This window comes from Hoplias malabaricus, chromosome 17 (assembly GCF_029633855.1).
Source record: "Hoplias malabaricus isolate fHopMal1 chromosome 17, fHopMal1.hap1, whole genome shotgun sequence".
Lineage (NCBI taxonomy): Eukaryota > Metazoa > Chordata > Actinopteri > Characiformes > Erythrinidae > Hoplias > Hoplias malabaricus.
This window is the reverse complement of record NC_089816.1, coordinates 2,182,277-2,202,662: the sequence shown is the minus strand read 5'-3', so window position 1 is coordinate 2,202,662 and position 20,386 is coordinate 2,182,277. Positions and strand designations below refer to the sequence as shown.

The 20,386-nt window shown below is 40.3% G+C and overlaps 1 protein-coding gene across 2 annotated transcripts in view; it reads left to right on the top strand.

Moving 5' to 3' along the window:
- Nucleotides 1–20,386, top strand: part of drp2 (dystrophin related protein 2) — a 258,344-nt gene that overhangs the window by 224,840 nt on the left and 13,118 nt on the right. For both annotated transcript variants that reach the window (XM_066649310.1, XM_066649312.1), the window contains 3 exons: nt 561–626; nt 14,478–14,543; nt 18,829–18,975. In XM_066649310.1, coding sequence (XP_066505407.1) covers nt 561–626; nt 14,478–14,543; nt 18,829–18,975 — 279 coding nt within the window. The remainder of the gene's footprint in view (nt 1–560; nt 627–14,477; nt 14,544–18,828; nt 18,976–20,386) is intronic.

The following is a 20,386-nucleotide window of genomic DNA, read 5'->3' as shown; positions in this document are numbered from 1 at the left end:
GAGTAAAATTGAGTGTGTTTTGCGACAAATATGAGGCTGAAGAACAGAAAGAGGAAACGCACTCGAACACCTTTCTGATATTTTATTTACTTCAGAGGGTAAACACTGGTCTGTTTACACTGTCACTAACTGATGCTGATTACAGGGTGCTGCTGTCTCTCAGTTGGCAGTTCTTCTGTGACGTTTGTATCAGAATGATACTGTATCGCCCAAAATCAGAAATATATAATGAAATCAGTGTTGTCCATCTCTTCCAGCCCTAACTCTACCTTATATCTATCTGCATGCATTAAAAACCCTTAATGTGTCACATTTTCACAAATGTATAACCAGTTTTCTAAATTTGACTTTAAACCAAGTGAAGATGGTGCAGTGTCAGCGCTGGAAATAATATAAATAACGAAACCATGAAAAATCTGTGTTTTCCTTCCCTGTTATAAATTGGTGTTATGTTTACAGTTTAACAATTTCCATCGCTCACACACACACTCAAGTCTAAGCATTTCACACATAATGAGCCCCACCATGTATAGATGTGTGTCTGTGTTTGTTTTTTTCAGGCCTTGCTCCTCTCCCAGGCTGCCGCATGCAGACACGCACAGTCGGATTGAGCACTTTGCCAGCAGGTAAGAGCCCTGTCACATGTACAGCACCACCTCACACCTTTACCATCACCCACCCACCCCCAACCCCTGCATCCCGGCCACACACACACACACACACACACACACACACACACACACACACACACACACACCTACACTTACTTTTAATTTGATTACAGTGTATTGATCCACTGTGAATGATCACAGCACTAAAAACAACAGAGCCATTTATTTTACACCAATACTACAGACCTATAATAGAGAGACAGAGGATATGAAAATAGAGAGAAAGACAGAGAGAGCAAGTTTGGGTGGAGGGTGAGGGGTGGTGGACAGGGGTCAGCTGTTTTTCCAGTCTCCAGAATAAAAGCTGGAGTAAGTCTTGGGGCGTGAGGGAGCTGCCAACTCATATCATCATACTTTCTGTCATTGCTCCAGAGATTAACTGGCACTAACACTCACATGAACCTCTGACTCAGATTTACTTAGTGATATGCTGTATATATTCCCTGTTGTTATAAAGGTATTTCCATACATTATATTTTGGCAATTTGAAATTTTAAATATAGTCAATGTACATAATATTTAATTTTGAGATTATTTAAGGTATATTTGCTTGAAAAGAAAAAAATAAAAGGAAAAAGACTTGCCAATGGAATGGGCTCTTTACTGGATAAAATCACTTAGAAGAAGAATTATTCTTTATTAATCCCCTTAGGGACACCGACTCTCTGCGTTTATCCCATCAGTTGCAGTGAACGCAGAAACACATATAGTGAGCAATTCTTTCTTTCAGTGACACGCTCTACGGAGCATGTACACACACACACACACACACACACACAAACTGAATATGGGGGCTGCCAACCACCTCAGCGCCCAGGGATCAGTGTGGGGGTTGGGTGCCTTGCTCATGGATGATTTTATTCTTGCCGGTCATGGGAATTGAATCGATGATCCTCCGGTCTCAAACTTGCTTCTGTAACCTTAAGGCCATAGCTGCTCCCACAAGAAGTAATCTTAAAAAAAAGCTTTAAAAAGGCACATACAAAAGAAAGCAAGGGAACCAACAGCAACTAGGAAAAACTGAAACATATCATGGTATATTTACTTGTAATTTCATAATAATAAATATTATATACACTGGAGATTCAAGACACTATTGCAGCGTAAAATCACAACATCACAAGAAGGCAAAGGACACTACTAAGTTTTTATGAAAGTTAATATTTAAAAAAATAAAAAAAAAATTATAAAAAAATAAAAAAAAATTTATTCCAATCTATTTTTGAACACCCATTCATCTCTTCATCATGACACTTTCACATACTCTAAAGGAGAGCTAACGTTCAAATTAGGTCAAAAATGGATGGAGGTATAAGACTGTGTTCCATCAACGTTTGATGTATATACTCAATGAAAGCATTTTGTTCTAAAACCCCTCAGGCCTGCTCTAGGTCAACAGCAGTCAGATCTTACATCTCTAACCTAACTCTGTTTTTGTCTGTGCTTCTCATTTTAAACCTTGCCTTTAGTAATCTCATTTCTCTCACAGTTACCTTCACATTTAGCAGGCTGATGATTCTCCACTAGGCGAATAATTATTACGTTTGTTATTGGACAGGAGGAAATTAACATGAGTCCACCTGCATGATCTCACAAATACATGAATGCTTGACATCACATATAAAGTATTGAATATGTTAAACACACAATTTGCATATATAAATAAATAGTATGGCCCTCTTTATCACTAAATCCAATGCTAGCCAGTGTGAGAGTCTAGTTAACAACACAACCTGGCATTTATTGTACTCCTCTAAGTGTGTGCAATATATATGTATTACATTATTTTGAGGATGTGCATTGAGTAATATTTTATGGAATGTACAGGGTGGGCCATTTATATGGATACACCTTAATAAAATGGGAATGATTGGTGATATTAACTTCCTGTTTGTGGTACATTAGTATATGGGAGGGGGGAAACTTTTCAAGATGACCATGGCGGCCATTTTGAAGTCAGCCATTTTGGATCCAACTTTTGTTTTTTCAATGGGAAGAGGGTCATGTGACACATCAAACTTATTGGGAACGTATTGGAAAGACATTAAATGTGTTCAAAGTGGTGCCCATTGTGTTGGATTGTCAATGCAACCCTTTCCTCCAACTCTTCACACACTGATAGCAACACCGCAGGAGAAATGCTAGCACAGGCCCCCAAGGGCTCCTGATCTGACCCCCTTAGACTTTTATCTTTGGGGTCATCTGAAGGCAGTTGTCTATGCTGTGAAGATACGAGATGTGCAGCACCTGAAACTACGGAGACTGGAAGCCTGTGCTAGCATTTCTCCTGCGGTGTCGCTATCAGTGTGTGAAGAGTGGGAGAAGAGGGTTACATTGACAATCCAACACAATGGACAGCACTTTGAACACATTAATGTTACGTTAAAGTTACGTTAAATCTAAGCACACCACTGTTTTTCTTGTGAATTTCCCAACAAGTTTGGCCCACCCTGTATATTGTATTGATCACTGTCTATTCTCTGAGCTCCATACAGAAGCATTTTGTAGTTCTACAGTTACAGAATGTTTTCCATCTGTTGCTCTGCATACTTGGTTTTTCATTTCTTCAGTGGTCAGGACCTTTACAAAGCATGTGTTATTTGGCCCATGGATCATTCTCAGTGCTGATGTGGTGGTGATGTATTAGTGTGTGTTGTGCATGTATGAGTGGACAAAGCAGTGCTACTTGTGTTTTTAAACCTTTTAAACTGTCCTGTGGTCTACTGACGAAGGACTTGAAGATGATTAGCACACAATGCAGCAGCTGATTATGATTTTAAATCTCTAAAGTGGACCAAAAATGTTAGTGTGTCTGTTAGAGTGGATAGTATGGAAGTCTGTTTCTGCCACAAAACATAATAATAAGAAAGTCACTCTGTTTTTTCATTAAAATGCAAGTTGCTATCTCAATATTTTGAGATACTATGTCATTATTTTGGGATATTAAATCAATATATTGAGAGAGTATAGTTTGGCTGATCAATTTCAATATTAATAAATGTAGTTTTTAAACACACTCTAATATTTCACTCTTTTCAAGCCCCTAACCAAATATTTTAAAGTATCACAGTATGGACCATGAGTGTAGAAACAAGGAGGTGATTATTATATTGTGGGTAATCAGTGTACACCATTTTATAACATTACACACTAAGCATGTGCTTATAAAATATATAAAGGAGCATCCAATTTAAGCTCAGTTTTCGTGAGCGAATATGGATTGTGGCTCACCAATTTTTTAGCAAGATTTAGAGATAATTGTTGGCAAATTTGCAGTTCAGCTCTTTTTTTATGGTGCGTAGTGGAGAACAGAATCAGATAACGGCTGCCATAGACTTTGAGCAGCTGAAGTCTTTTATGAAGTAAGAATGGGCAAAATTCTGCTTGCAAAACATAAACGATTGGCAACTATTCATTGAATATTAACAAGTGTAATAAAGGTTTTAAAGTGTGTTGCAGGCATCAAATTGGAAATTTGTTTATATTAACAAAGTATAATCCAGTTGGTCTGTGCACACATAAAAAGATCGTATTGATGTATTTATAAATAAATAAAACATAAAGGCCTATGTATGGAGCTTCAGGCCTAGCGCACACACACACGCTCATACACATTTACTCATACACAGATCAGCCCTTTTGTTTGGCCCACCACAGCTACTGCCAAAATACTCAAATGTATATCCCACAATATGAAATGTTTTCATTCTTTGCTTCATCCTCTCTGTCTCCCTTTTCGTCTCCCATCTGTTTGTCTCTCTCTCTCTCTCTCTCTCTGTCACATGCTCCATTCCTCCTCCTGCATCTCAATTTTTCACTTCATTTCTCCTTTTCCCTAACAATATTTATCACCCCCATCCCTCCCTCCCTCTCTCTCTCTCTCTATTGTTACTCTCTCAGTATCACTTGCCTCCATTCTCTTCTTTCCCTCAGTGCCACATCTCACATTTTTTCTCTTCCTGTCTGGACATTCGAGATGTCTTTTGCTCAGATATTATGAACATATCTTTCTATTTTCTTTGCTTCTTAATTGAAACGTAAAGCTCTCTTCTTGTGTGCCAGAGGGCTCAGCACAATTAAAGTGAACATGTTGAATTGTAAAAATGCTGAGGGTTGTTTTGTGTAGAGGCTTTTTTCATGATGGCTGTTTCCACAGTGATTTCAGCTCATTGGATGGAGGGATGGATGGAGGTGTGTGCCATTGTGTGACTCAAATGTTGGCATTCTGGGAGGCTTCTTAATTCCCAAACTCAATATGTTTGTGTGACTGTGTGTGTGTGTGTGTGTGTGTGTGTGAGAGCATGAATGAATGTGTGTGGGTGTGTCTGTCTATCAGTCTGTCTTTCTGCTTGTGTGTTTATCCACTGCCTTTTAAATTTTTTTTATAAGCCCATTGAACTGTCTACACATGTCTATAAATGCAAATCCTTCTGAAGAGAGGGGGATATATTTTTTTCTTTTGCACACTTCAGGCTAAACTTCAGCATGATCTGAGTGTTGGCTAAATCGGAAAAGACAAGGCTTTTATGGCCTGAGGAAGAACTGCATCCGTCTCTATTTTCCAGCCGAACGTAAAACCCCTCTAATTCATTTTTATCTCACAGCTCCCTGTGCCACATTAAGAGGGAATAGAGAAAGCGCATTAAATAACGTATCATATTTCTTTATTTATTCCCTTATTCATTGTCAGGATTCCCTTTTAAGCTCTAATGGAAAATTAAATTGACATCAAAAGTTGGATGTCAAGATCCCCGTGCAGATTTCTCAGAACGTCTGTGAAGGGAAATATATCATTCTGATGAGAAAGTATAGAAGGATAGTTTTTAATACTGTAAAAGGCAAAAAGAGACGTGCTGAAGTGTGTGAAGGGCCTGTGTGGAGGAAGATTTTCATCATCAAACAGCACATCTGAGAGAGAGTGTCTTTTTTTAACAAACAAAAAAAAAATTACGTTTTTTAATTGATATCTAGAGTTAAGGCAATAATTAAATTGTTCCAAACAAACGGAACCGTGACTGGAACGTTGCCTGGATGCAGCCCCGATTTTATGGGGTTGGTGTGAAGGCTGGTAGGAGTGGAAAACAATCCCCAAGGATCAGTGATAAATCCGTTCTGAAATAAATAATGAAATAAATACAAATAGCACCTTTGAGGGTCACCAACTCTCCAACATTGCCATCAGCTGCCACTGTCAGACCAAACAGATTATTTGGAAGGAAGCCAGCTAGAAAGCATTTCCTATCATCTAACCACAAACACGAGCACCCAGAGATTGCTACATGCTGATAGGATTTGGACTGCAACCATGTTTTACGGCCTGATGAAATAAAAACTGAGCTTTCTGTTAACAAACTCTCAAGATGGGTTTTGAATACAAAAAGGATGACTACACAGAAAAGACCCTGATGCCTGTTAAGTAATGGCGGAGGCTCTGTTCTTCTTCCAAAAGCCATGGGAACCTTGTTAAGGCACGTTATCAAGAATTCCATTTAATTTGAGGATGTTTTAAATCAATATCTTTCTGCTGCTGCCAAGACAATTAACATGGAATATATTATCACTGGATCTTCCAGCAAGACAATGATCCAAAAGCATTTGTCCAAAAAATGGTCTACTGAACACAAAATCAAGCATCTGCTATCCCACATCGGTCCCCTGGTATAAAACCTATATAAAACCTGTGGGGAAAGTTAAAGAGGAGAGTGAACAAAAGAGGAACTAGGAACCTGGATGAATTGGAGAGATTTCAAGAAAACGAATGGTCTCAAATTCCCTGCTCTATTCTCAAACTTTAAAAGATACTGTTGGTATAATATTATACTCATGTTTTATAGGTACATAGCAGTGGCGATTGCTCTAAGACTGCAAGGGAAGCTCAGCTTCCCCTAAAATGTCAAAAAATAAGTGATCAAATATATACTGTTGTGTGTACATGTCACTGAATAAATATGCACTTCAACACGCTCAACTTTTGTTCAGAATCAGCTTCTTATCACTGGTAAAGACGCGGCTTTCCTCTCAATCATTCCCGCAGCTTCACAGTGCTTTAAACAGTGACGACGCTGAGCGTCCACAGAGTTCAATAGCGAAGCAGCGAAGTGCAGCGAAACGAGACGAGTCATTGGATAAATGCTGGGCTTTGTCCCGCCCATCGGATGCTCAGCGTCTCTGGGGGTCTATGGGGCAGTGGGCTGGCCTCGGCTGGCCCGGACGCTCAGCTTCTGCATGATGATTAGATAATCTGTCTGAGGCTGAATCCCTTTTTGATTGACAGTGAAATGAGCGAATCAGCAATCCTTTGGTGTAAAGATCCGTGGGAGCATTACATTTTCATTCTGTTCTGAGTTGAACCAGACTTTCTTAATCCTCTTAGCGGCATTTTCTTTGTTAAAAACGACTAGTGACAAATCGAGCTTCTATTTCTGGTGGGGTTTTTTGTAGCTGCTTGTGTTTGGAGACTGACTTCTATCACTCTTTCTGACTTCTATCGCAGTTTCTGTCCAGCGGGTGCTGCTGAGCCCCTCCACCGTCACAAAGCACTCACAGGCGGACACACTTCACATGGGCCAAGGCCGTTTAAGCAGCCTAGCTCTGCTGGTCATTGAGAGGACACTAGTCAAGTCCCTGGAAAAGACGCCTTGTTGGTACGACAGGGTCACAGATCATTTTCTTGAAAAGGAACGGAGGGTAGAATTTACGTATAAATAAACCGACACATTTTATGATGTAGGCCGAAATTGAGCTTCCTCTCCTTGAAAGACCAGCATCCGCCACTAATACATAGGCCTAATTTCCTGTTACTAGGGCATTAAAATGATTTTAAAAATGATTTAAGAAAACCATTGTGCCTTTTACACTGAGGATGGCCAGTTTCAGTGTCTGGTAGCTTCTAAACGATAATCTGTGGCTTCAGTTGGCCTCTATTTCCACTATAAAACTGAACAAAAAATGAACACCTTTAAATCTTTATCCAATTAATGCACACCTACCTTTTACTCATCTTCACCAAATGTGCTCAATAATTGTGGAGGGGACTTTGTATTAACTAGATTTTAGATGCTTTCACTTACTAAAACATTGTTGTGTATTTGCATTGCACTCAGATGCATCTGTTTACTTTTGAGGTTTTTCTGATCTAATCTTTGCCGGTGGGGTGTGTATCTCTGAGCTCAGCTCTGTTTTCTTTATTCTGGACTTCTCCGTCTTCACAGTCATTTAGGCCAGGATTGTAATTGGATCCAGGCGATATATGCCGGAGCTGATTGAATTAGACGCTGTCGCTGCCACGTTAAAGGTTGACCAGGACAGTGGGACGTCTGTGAAGTGCAGTTTGGATGATGTAATACTGACTCTATCTGACAGGCTTTCCATCACTTCAATTCCCATACCCAGCTGCAGAAGGGTGTAGATTAGAAGAGAACTATTCACAGTAATTGTCCTCCCATAATGCTTTGGGCATGTGATAAATGCAAGTTCAGATATTCCGGAAGTTAAATAACTCATAAGTCTCATAAGTTAATCAATCTCACATTAATAAATCTGTCTCATGTTAATGAAAGCACACACGTATCAATTTCTTACTAGAGAAAGTAACATTATTATTATTTTATTTAACATTAAGATTTCTGATTTCTGAAGGTTTGTGTTACTGAGAATTTTTTAATAAACGTTTTGGCAGTAACCAGTATTTAAATAACATCAAGATGTACACCATGGATAAAATTAAAGAAACATTTATTCACAGTCCAATTTAAGAAAAAAAACTCAACAAACACCAGTAATAATAATAATAATAAATGGAATTTTTAAAGCGCTTTTCAGTAACCCAAAGACGCTGTTACAATCAGATGAACACATAAAGACAATCACATCCATAACACTACATAACATACAATGATACAAAACAGGAACAAGGTTTAAAAAAAAACAAAAAAAAAACAAGGGCTAATCAGAAACAGAGGGATTAAATGCAGCCGCAAACAGGTGTGTTTTAAGTTTGGATTTAAATAGTGATAGAGATGTTGACTGTTGAATTTCTGGAGGAAGGGAGTTCCAGAGGCGGGGGGCATGTCTGGAGAAGGCTCGATCTCCAAGACTACGCAGCTTAGAAGGGGGAATGGTGAGTAAACCGGCTGAGGAAGATCTGAGAATGCGATTAGGTGTGTATGGTTGAAGAAGGTCCGATAAGTAAGAGGGAGCTTGGTTATTGAGAGCTTTGTAGGTGAGAAGGAGGATTTTGAACTGAATACGATATTTAACAGGAAGCCAGTGGAGGTTGTGGAGAACTGGGGTGATGTGGTGGTGGGACCGGGTGTGGGTGAGGAGACGGGCAGCAGAGTTCTGGACCATTTGGAGTTTATGTAGTAGTGAGGAGCTAATGCCAGAAAGAAGAGAGTTACAATAGTCAAGACGGCTGGAGATAAATGCATGGATGAGGCGTTCAGAGGCAGACTGGGAAAGAGAAGGACGGATTTTAGCAATGTTGCGAAGGTGGAAGAATGAGGTTTTTATGACGGAACTAACATGGGAATGAAACGTGAGCGTAGAGTCGAGGGTGACGCCAAGATTTCGGACCACAGTGGAGGGGGACAGGGTGACATCATCAATTGAGAGTGTGAGGGAGCCAGTTTTATTTAGAGTAGATTTGGAGCCAATGAGGATTAGGTCAGTTTTATTACTATTAAGCATTAGTGAATTTTGTGTCATCCAGTGCCTGATTTTTGAGAGACAAAGTTCCAATTTGGAGAGTGGTGGGTTGTTGAAAGAATTGGTCCGGAGGTAAATCTGTGTGTCATCAGCATAACAGTGAAAATCAAGATTGAAATGACGGATAATATGGCCGAGGGGAAGTACATAGACAATAAACAGTAATGGGCCAAGGACAGAGCCTTGTGGGACCCCTTGTGAGATGGATGAGATGGTTGGACTATGTCCAGAAAGTGTGACAAATTGTTTTCGATCTGTTAGGTAAGATCTAAACCAGTCAAGGGCAGAACCAGTGACACCCAGCTCACGCAGTCTTGAGAGGAGGATGGCATGATTTACTGTGTCAAAGGCAGAACTTAAGTCAAGGAGGACCAGAATACTTAGAGCTCCCGTATCTGCAGCCACCAGCAGATCATTGATAACTTTGACCAAGGCAGTTTCGGTACTATGGTGAGGACGAAAACCAGACTGAAATGAGTCGAGGAGGTTATTGGATTCTAGATATGTTGTCAGCTGGGTGGCTACGACACGCTCAAGGATTTTAGAAAAAAATGGAAGATTTGAAATCGGACGGAAATTATTTAGATTTGCTGGGTCAAGACCAGGTTTTTTAAGGATAGGTGTAACTGCAGCTAATTTGTAAACTGAGGGGACATAGCCAGAAAACAGTGAATGGTTAATAATAGAGGTTAGATGAGGGACCAAAGCAGTCATGCAGGCTTTCGTTAGTGAGGTAGGGAGGGGATCAAGAGAGCAGGTGGTACTTTTAGAATGGGTAATGATATCACTGATAAGAGAAGAAGTAACCGGGCTGAAATCAGAAAAACAGGGCGTGGATATAGAACAGACTGAGGGCTGTGGAGACAGTGAGGAAGGAAAGGTGGATTTAGATGAGATAATCGTAAGAGAGTTATTAATATTGGAAATTTTATCTTCAAAGAAGTGTAAGAAGGAGTTGCAGAGTTCAGAGGAGGGTGTCATGTTGCTGCCAGGGGCTTTGAAAAGTTTAGAGATTGTTGTAAAGAGATTACGGGGGTTAGCATTAGGCCTATTAATAAGACCTGAGAGATACCTAGACTTAGTGGTGTTTAAGGAATCTCTGTATTTGCGCATGTGTTGCAGATAAGCATCAGCATGCACCGTTAATTTGGTTTTTTTGTACAGCCTTTCAAGCTGACGTCCGGCTTGTTTCATAGCGCGCAGCTCAGTGGTGAACCAGGGAGCAGAAGTGGTGAAAGAGACCAATTTGGTTTTCGCAGGAGCAGAAGCGTTGAGGGACGCGGAAAGAGCAGAGGTAAGCATTGTGGCATGTACCTCAGGAGAGGATGGAGCAGTGAGAACAGGAAAGCTCATATTGATGGACTGAGCGAAGGAACAGGGATCAACAGATTTAATATTACGGAAAGAGATAAGTCTTTTAACAGATTGGTGAGCTACATTCATAGGGACAGAGAATAGAAGGAGCTTATGGTCAGAGAGTGGAAACAGGAGAGGATGAAGGTTGTGAACCAGGACAGAAGAAGAACAGACTAGGTCAAGTGTGTGACCTTTGTCATGAGTAGGAAAATCTACATGTTGAGTAAAGGAAAAGCAGTCAAGGAGAGCTAAAAAATCAGTCACTAACTTGTTGTCAGGAGTGTTAACATGTATATTGAAGTCACCAAGTAGCAACAGTCGAGAAGAAGAAGAGTTAGCGAGAGTGAGTAGCTCAGATAGTTCAGAGAAAAAGGATGAATTAGATTTGGGGGGGCGATAGATGAGGAGTACGGTAATAGAGCCAGGTGTTTTGACTGCAAGATACTCAAAAGATGATGGTGATGAGAAAACAAGTTCAGTAATTCTGAGATTGTTTTTAAAGATCACTGCCAGACCGCCCCCACGACCTGAGGAACGTGGTTTTTGCACATAATTAAAGTTGGGTGGGGTTGCTTGGTTGAGAGAATAGTAATCACCTGGTTGTTGCCATGTTTCTGTTAGGAAAAGGAGATCAAGTGAATTGTCCAATATTAATTCTTGCAACAGATAAGATTTGTTAGTGTGTGAGCGGACATTAAGGAGGGCAAACAAGGAACTAGGGGCAACAGGGGTAAGAGGGCGTAAATTAGACAGATTAGAAAAACGTTTTGTAGAATGAGAAGGTGAGCGAGACAGTGTCCAGAAAGAGCAAATGTTACTACCATTGGTATAGTGTACAGATTTATTGCGATTTAGCCTTGAGCCACGGTGAAGATAGCGTCGCCGGTTGAGTATACCAGCTCTGCAGGCAGCAACAGCAGAATGTTTGGAAAGGCAGTGAGAATACCTATATTTACGTAGTTCATCAGCCGTATAACTAACAAACAGTGAGTTGAACAGGGGGTCTGGGTTCATGTGGGGGCAATCAAGGATGGGAAAAAGTGGAATAGCCAGTAATAGAGTCATAGCAGATAGCAGGTGCATTGTCAATGGGTTGGAGCAAAGTAATTGCATAGCCGCAGTGCTAGCAGACACTGTAGGCAGGAACCATAGATTTGGGGCAGGGCAGTAACGAAGCTAAGCGGGACAGTAGCCGGGATCCGAAAAGTTGGAGCAGGACAACAGCGAAGCCAGCCGGAACAGCAGTCGAAATCCGCAAAGTTGGAGCAGGACAGCGGCGAAGCTAACTGGAACAGCAGCCGAAAACCGCAGATTAGGGCAGGACAGCAGCAAAGCTAACCGGCCGGGAATCCACAGAGCTAGGGCAGGACAGCCTCGGTGCAAGCCGGCCTGAATCCGCAGTGTTGGGGAAGACAGTCGAATAACCGCGAAGATTACAACCGGGAATCCACAAAGTCAGCAGGAACGGGGAACAAACAAAACAAAACATACGGGGAGAAGCGGCAGTCAACAGAGCGACGCCAGCGTACTCTAGCCCGAGAAGGAGACAGGACACGAGTGAGACCCCAGTAGACCCCTTCTGGCCTTGAGTATATTTGTCTTTAAATTACAGCTTCAAAATCATTGTGATAATTCACTGACCTGTAATAGGGAGAACAGAGCAACACTCATTGCTTCTCTGAGCTCAGAACTACAGAAAACTGCACTATGTAAATATTGTAGGGTGGTAGGAAATGTGTCAAGCTCACATTGCATTTGCAGTGGTGCTGCCACCTGCAGGTGTTTGTTATTATAAAGTAGGTGGACGACAGCTTTCATATTATATTGCATTGCTAGTCTAGCACTTTGTGTGGCACTTAGCACTTGCATTAGCTTTTCTGCGGGAGGCAGAACTGTCACTAATTCCCAATGTGTCCTGGGGAGGTCATGCAATCTCCTGTCTCCCACCTTGAGTGAGGCGCAATGGAGGACGCTGCTAAAAGTAAAGTTCCTCGGGCTCAGTGTGCTAATGGCAGTGGTCCCCACCCCTGGGGTTAACCCTTTAGTGCTGGACCTGGCATCAGGAGTCCATTAGAGTCTCTGCTCTCACTGGAGACATGAAACTCATAATATTGATTTCCTGATGTTACACCACATGAATAATGTCTGTGTTCAGAGTGAGGCTAGTGAGAGTTTATCACAGTGGGAATCTAGCACTGTGCCATGAGTTTTGCCACCAACACAGTTATTATTCACCCACCTCAAACTACAGTAGGTTTTATAGCTGTGAGTATACTAGTGATGGGAATTTTGGCTCTTTTTGGGGAGCCGGCTCTTTCGGCTCCTAAATGGCTCTTTGTTTTACCACTTAGTTCCACTGGTACAGAACAATATTACCTACATTTTACATGACTATATGGACAAAATATTATTGTTCAATATTAAAAATAATAAATAGTGTTGCAATGGCCAATTGTTTTTATGGCTGTCTTGTAATAACTCACTGACTGCACTCACACATTCAATTGTATAAATAACTGGATTTTTATTTAAACACCTTAATAAAAATCACTTGTAAACTCTGAAATACAGCCAATGGAAACCAAAAGGTAGGTATTACAAATAGTTTATTAAATTAAATAATCATCCATTTCTGGGAAATAAAATAAACAAATACTCTGCAAAGTGCAAAACAGCAGCATTCAACAGTAGTGATTAAAACAACCACAACTGTCAACAAACATTTAACTGATTTAACATTTTCTTCATCTATTTTTTGGAAGGCAGATTGGCATTCAGGAAAACCAAGTGTCTCAGCTCGGAGGATTGGAGCTTGCTTGTTCTCTGATTGGTTGAATGACAAGCCTTAGAAAACAATGGCTCGGTCTTAGACGGGAACCGGCTCTCATTACAAGAGCCGGCTCATTGAACCAGTTCGTTCGCGACCAACACATCACTAGAGTATACTGACATGACCTATCAGAACAAGACGTCTAACAGTAGTGGTTTATATGAACTTCATTTCTCATTATTATATTGATAGACTTCTAAAATTAGTAACTAAAAAAACTGTAAATGGGCTAATTTCAACCTTTCTGATCAGATCGACTCATTTATGTTCTTATTTATATTTAATAAAGGCCAAACACCTGCTAATCTAACATTTCTTTTGAAATAAACGTTATCAGAATGTACTTCATCAACAATAGCCAGCATTCAGTCTTTATGAGGGAATTAGTGAAGTCTGGTACAATTTGTGAAAACTTCAATTCATCCCAAAGTCACTGAATGGCACTCCATCACGTCCAGAGGGGTGGTGGGCCATGTCTGGGGTCTTCATAACTCTCTGTCCTGTGCTTGGCATTGAGCATGATATCCATAGGCTCATGTGCAGCTTCTCCAGACCATGCAGTCTGTTGCTGTTCTAGGAAGACTATGCTACAACAATGGTGGAACCTCAAAATAGATTAACTGTTGTCTGCAAATAGTTCACATCCTCAGTTCACTATAAATACGTCAGTGTTCTTTTCGAAAGAATCTGTGAAGATGAAATCTGCTCGGTTAAGATTATAATATAAAGCCCTTTCACAGTGAGGTCTATGTCTTTCCTTTTTTTGTCACCTAACACCCCCATGTTCACTATTGTGTGATCGACCCATATTCAGCAGTGTGTGTGTGTGTGTGCTGCGATAATCCCTACCTCTCTCCTATTATATCTCACTCTCTCTTTTTCTCTTTTTGACTTCCTCTATTTTTCTGTCTCAGGCTGGCAGAAATGGAGAGCCAGAGCTGCTCCTTCTTCACTGACAGTCTCTCTCCTGATGAAAGTCTGTGAGTACGCAGCCTGCCACCTCACACACCAAAATATATCATGGCTGCTAAGGCCGTGTGTGTGTGTGTGTGTGTGTGTGTATTTCCTGCATGTTTATGTTGTGGGGCAGCTAGGCATATGATTAAAATATCATATTAATATGAAAGTGTTTTAGTGATTAAAGAGTGCGGTCATTAGAATACATTGGACATGTATAAAATGACTATCCAAGAGAATGGGGGGTGTCTGTGATGGAGGGGAAGAGGGAGGGCCATTCAAATTCCATCAGAGATATGTGGGTGCTGGAGGCCAGCCAAGAGAGGTGAGTTGTTCCCATATACTGTATGTGAAATAAATATTGGTCAGTTCATCAAAGGGTCTACACGGTGAGAACATAGTGTTTAGAGGATGACATAATAGGACACATTTATTTCAATAGACACCTGAAGTGGCAAATCTTTTAGGGTCCACATTTCGCCTGAATTCATTTATTTTAGTGCAGTGTGGTGCATACTGTCCTCTATGAGCACTTTTGGCCAAGCTACTGTCTCCTTCAGGAAAAACTGTCAATTTCTCTTAGGCACAGTGTGCAGTTTATTTTGTAATCTTCAGCTTTGCTGCAATGACACACACTGACATTTGGCCTGAATGGCACCCTACACTCTCTTCTCACTGAGACTCCGGCTGTTAACTTATGGCATTTTCCACTGTCACAATGTGGAATGCATCCCATATACACACAGACACATGTAGTCACACACTCACTCTCGCACTCACACTCTCAAAACTCATTTCTGGAAAAGTTGATATTAAAATGATAATAATACAAACAAGAAGTTGTGATTTTTAAATGTTCCTTTCTAATGTTCTTCTATGCGATGTGAGTTTTAGGACCATTGCATTAAATATATATATATATATATATATATATCAGGGAATAAATTCTGAATAATTTAGAGAATAAAATCAGAATAGGGCGGTGGCGCAGCAGGTAGTATAGGGGTATAGACCTGGAGGTTGTGGGTTCGAGACCCGCTCCAGGTGACTGTCTGTGAGGAGTGTGGTGTGTTCTCTCTGTGTCTGCGTGGGTTTCCTCTGGGTGGCTGTCTGTGAGGAGTGTGGTGTCTTCTCCCTGTGTCTGTATGGGTTTCCTCCGGGTGCTCCAGTTTCCTCCCATGCTCCAAAAACACACGTTGGTAGGTGGATTGGTGACTCAAAAGTGTCCGTAGGTGTGACTGTGTGAGTGAATGTGTGAGTGTGTGTTGCCCTGTGAAGGACTGGCGCCCCCTCCAGGGTGTATTCCTGCCTTGCGCTCAATGGTTCCGCATAGGCTCCAGACCCACAACGACCCTGAACTGGATATGCAGTTATAGATAATGAATGAAACATCTAACTTTAATCTCTGAATTATTCTGACTTTATACTCAGATTTCTGAGTTTATTCTCAGTTTATCATTTTTTTAAATGTAATTAATTAATTAATCAATTACTTTTAAGAGCAGTGTCCTTTAAAACACCTATCTTTGTACCTTGGTGTTTCCATTGTCCAGCCTGATTGGAAATTGTAAAAAAACAATTTATAATTTGATGCCCTCAACAAAATACTTTGGAACAAGACTTCAACTGCCCATCGTGTTCCCTTTGTATGATTCATCTCTACATGCTGTGGCATACGAGACAAAATCTTGAGGGCACAAAGGTCCATTCAAACACCATGCATTCTGTGTCTACAAAGCCATGCTCTCTACAGAGCACATGTAGAATGAGGCATGGTAGTGTCCTGTTGAAATAACCCTGGTGGTTCTGGGAAAAGATGTCACATATACGCTTCCAGATCAGTGCCTCCTCATGCCAGTCACCCACGTATTAGGCACTGATGCAACACCATGCCATGACAGATGTTTGATTTATGGTTTTCTGTGGATGTTTTAGAGTTTGATGCAGGCTGGGTTTACCACAGTGGCTTGATGGTTTATCATGGAGTGCCATTTAAAAGCTTGAAGGTCACACAAATGAATCTTTTTACAGTATTATGATCGGTAGATGGTGATCTTGTGCTGATCAGTGAAGACACTGCAGATCACTTCTGCGTGTTTTTGTCAAATAAAGTTAATGAACAAGTAACACATTCTTGTTTGCATTACAATTATACAAGAATCACAACACTTCCAGAAACAGGATTTGTGTGTGTGTGTGTGTGAGTGTGTGAGAGAGAGAGAGAGAGAGAGAGAGAGAGAGAGAGAGAGAGAGACTGTATTACTATTTCTATCAGAGTACAATACTGTACTTTGATTTTCGATCCAAATATAAAGTTGTGCAGACCATATCTCTTACTTGTTTAGTTGGTTTGTGTGTGTGTGTTTGTGTGACTGTGTGCTCCTGCTCTGTTTAAACAAGCATGTCCTCCCAGCTATGCTCTGTGTGCTGTATATGGATGTGCTCATGTTTATTATGATTCTGCATGTCATTGCTGTTGTGCACTTGTGGCTCTCTGTATGAGCTCAGCTTTATTCTGATGCTGTGCTCAGAGCTATAGGAGCCATATACTGCATTTCTTAACAGGAGTCAACACCCTGTCTGCTTTTCCACTTTAGACCCTGTTTAGACACCACTAGTATCTTTGGGTCCATAAGTCCAGAGGACACACAGCCCCTTGTGCAGCTGCTTAAGAGAGGGTGGTTTTATATTGTATTAGTCAATGCTTCTTATAAAAATAGACCAGCGGTGTTGGTAATGGTTGCACCTTGAATTGTATCTATTTATTTATTTAATTTTTTTGTATATTATCAAATCTCCCACCAGAAACACCCTGCATTACGGTGTTAAATGTAAATTTCATGTTGTAGGATTTGATCTTCTGGGTGACGGGACTGTGTGCACAGGGCTTATGCACGCTCACTGTAGGTCTGCACATGCCTCTTTTGTTCATGCATGTATCTGTGATTGTGTGCTAATGAATGTATGCATGTCTGTGTGTGTGTGTACTTATCTACTGTGGACACACAGTTTGTGTGTTCCTGTGGAAAGATGTGCACAGATGCTGTGTGTATTTCTTGCCAGAAACTCTGTGTATCAGCTCCTGCATGCGCAAAGCTTCCACACACATACAAGTGTTATATGTTTTAAAGCTTTAAAGCTGAATATAAACCAGACTCTTAATATTCTAGACCAACAAGAACACACAAAATGATTAGAGCGATTCTGTTTATGATCCACTTGTGGTTCCCTATAGAACCATTTTAGAACATAGATCTGTGAGTGTAAACTTACTTTAAAAGCTTTAAAAATGTTCATATTGTTGCTGTAGGATCAAAATCATTAAGTCATTTTAAAAAATGTTAACTTTACAAGACAAGGTAAATATATTCTTAAACTCGAACAGAGGTTAATGTAGAACTTTGGAGCATTTCTCTTGATTGGTTCATTCATTTATTCATTACTTCATTCATTCGTTTGTTTCTTTTTTCATTCTTTCATCCATTTATTCATCTTTTGCAACCAGTTCAACCAGGTTCATGGTGCCCCTGGAGGAAGGAACATACCCTGGATGGGGCTCCAGTTTCTTTACAGAGCATCACATACTCCCCCACTCACTCACACACACCTATGGAGATGTGCATAGCCAATACCTTTATCAACATGTTCTTTTGGAGTGATGACATATTGGAATCCACAAACATCTGTGAGGCTAAACCGACTATAGTCCATCTAAACCCAAACCACAGAACCATGAATAATCATTAGATCAGTGTCATCCTCTAGTTATCTACAGACTCATGTTTGTAGAAGAGAGTTGTGAGTGTGTAGAAGCCTTTAAAGTGTTAACAACCTGCTAAAAATACCATAAGGTGGAACGGGTGATCCACTTAAGAGTTTCCTATGAAACGATGTGTGTATAAAAATGTTTAAAGCTTATTAAGATGTCAATATTATTCTATGTCTTAAAAACGTTATATATGTAATATTATAAATGTTATATTAATATAGAACTTAAAATATGTAGTAAACTAAAAACCTACAAACATAGAGATACGTGTTTTTAAATGGACACTTTGTTTATTCAGTTTTCAGAGTAATTTTATATCATTTCTATTTTCCTAATGAAGTGTCATACGTTACACAATGTAAAATACAGCTACAGCGTTCAAGCACTTTGGAGATACCTTTGAGATACTTTTCTTTGGACAGCAACGATATGAGTGTGTGTGGCTGTGCCGGTTGCCCTGCAGCGTGTGTATGTGTGTGAGTATGCGCTGTGGCTGTGGCGGTTCAGTGTGCATTATCTCCTGTTTGGGGTGGAATCAGGGATGAAGATCAGTACCTCCTGCGTCACTCCAGCCCCAACAACATGGAGCAGGACTCTCCTCCTGGCCCCCAGCTTCTCTCTCATCTTGACTGCCATGACAAAGAGGAGCTGCAGAGGACGCTAGCTCGCCTGGAGAACGAGAACAGGTGAGGACACCCTCGAGCTCACACACGTAATGTCCCTTCCATTATCATTTGCAAACTAATAATCTTCGCAAATTAAATGAAATAATATTCCAGTCATTTGCTGATCGTTGTTCAAATGTTATAACATTTTTAGCGTGTTTTAAGTGGCGGTATCAGGTGGAATCACCTTATTCCTTTGTTTCAAGCATCATTTTTAGAAAATGCATTAGATATGTCTCAAAACTGCTGTAAAGTAAATAAAATCTAGAAATAGGTGGATTAATCTCCTCCGTTTATTTGAATAAAAATGTATTCCATGTATTTTTGACTTATACTTTATGTAGGGTCTGTTTTTTTAGCCGCACCAGGGCCCAATCTCAAATGACTGGCTCCCCACAGAGTGCACTAAATGTTAAACAGGAAACACTGCAGCTTATGGCTGAATAGGAGTGGCTTTCTATCGGACGTGTAAGGCACTATTTTGGTGCAGAACAAAATATATCAATGTGCTACTTAGGGACTAGGGAGTCATTTGGGATTCAGTCTTGTAGATCCACTTTTTCTGACTTGATGGAAATGCTATAAGCCAGATATTGCCAGTGAGCTGCGGCTGTGATGGCAGAACACGTGTTTTGTCACTTCTGATGGATAGAACTCATCTACAGGCGGCTCTCGAGCTCAGTGTTATTCAGATACATTTCCCCAAAACCTTTTAAAGCAGTCAGTCTTTTTCTCAAGTGATTCTTCTCATATTTTGAAACCATCATTATACTGACAGCTAGTGGCCTGGAGGTGTCACAGAAACTATTTTAAACATGGCCTTCTCAGTGTGAAGGACTGGGTCATTCTGAGATTACAAAGCAATTGTAATCTTCAACCTCATGTGAAAAACACTGAATAAAAAATATACTGGCTTTTAGTCTTTGGGTTTAAAATGACTGTGAGACAAAGTTGAGGATATCGCAGGCTAAACATTAAATTGTAGCTCTTTTGTTTTGACAGTCACTTTTTTATAACAACACTGAAATATTCACCCAACCTCCATCTTCTCAGTAAAAGAAAGCACTGCCTTTTCTTCTTTGAGAGTGGAACACTTTCCTAGTCTTGCAGCAAAGGACAATATGTTCTGAGGAAGTGATTTATTTGTTTAATGTACTCGCCTCTCCTTGTTTTTGAGAAATGCATGTTTGAGGCACTGATGAGCTTTATTCAGAATAAATAAATTAAGAAGCTAATGACAGCAGAGAGCTTTTTGTTTTATTAGTTCTGGCTGCCCGTGTTTCTGGGTGGAAACGTATTAGGCACATTTTGAAACACTGGGGGGGGGGGGGGATAAATAAATAACTAAATAAATAAATAAATAATCTAAAAATAATAATGTAGACAATCTGATAATGAGATATTTATTTAAGAGTGTACACCCCTAGTGACA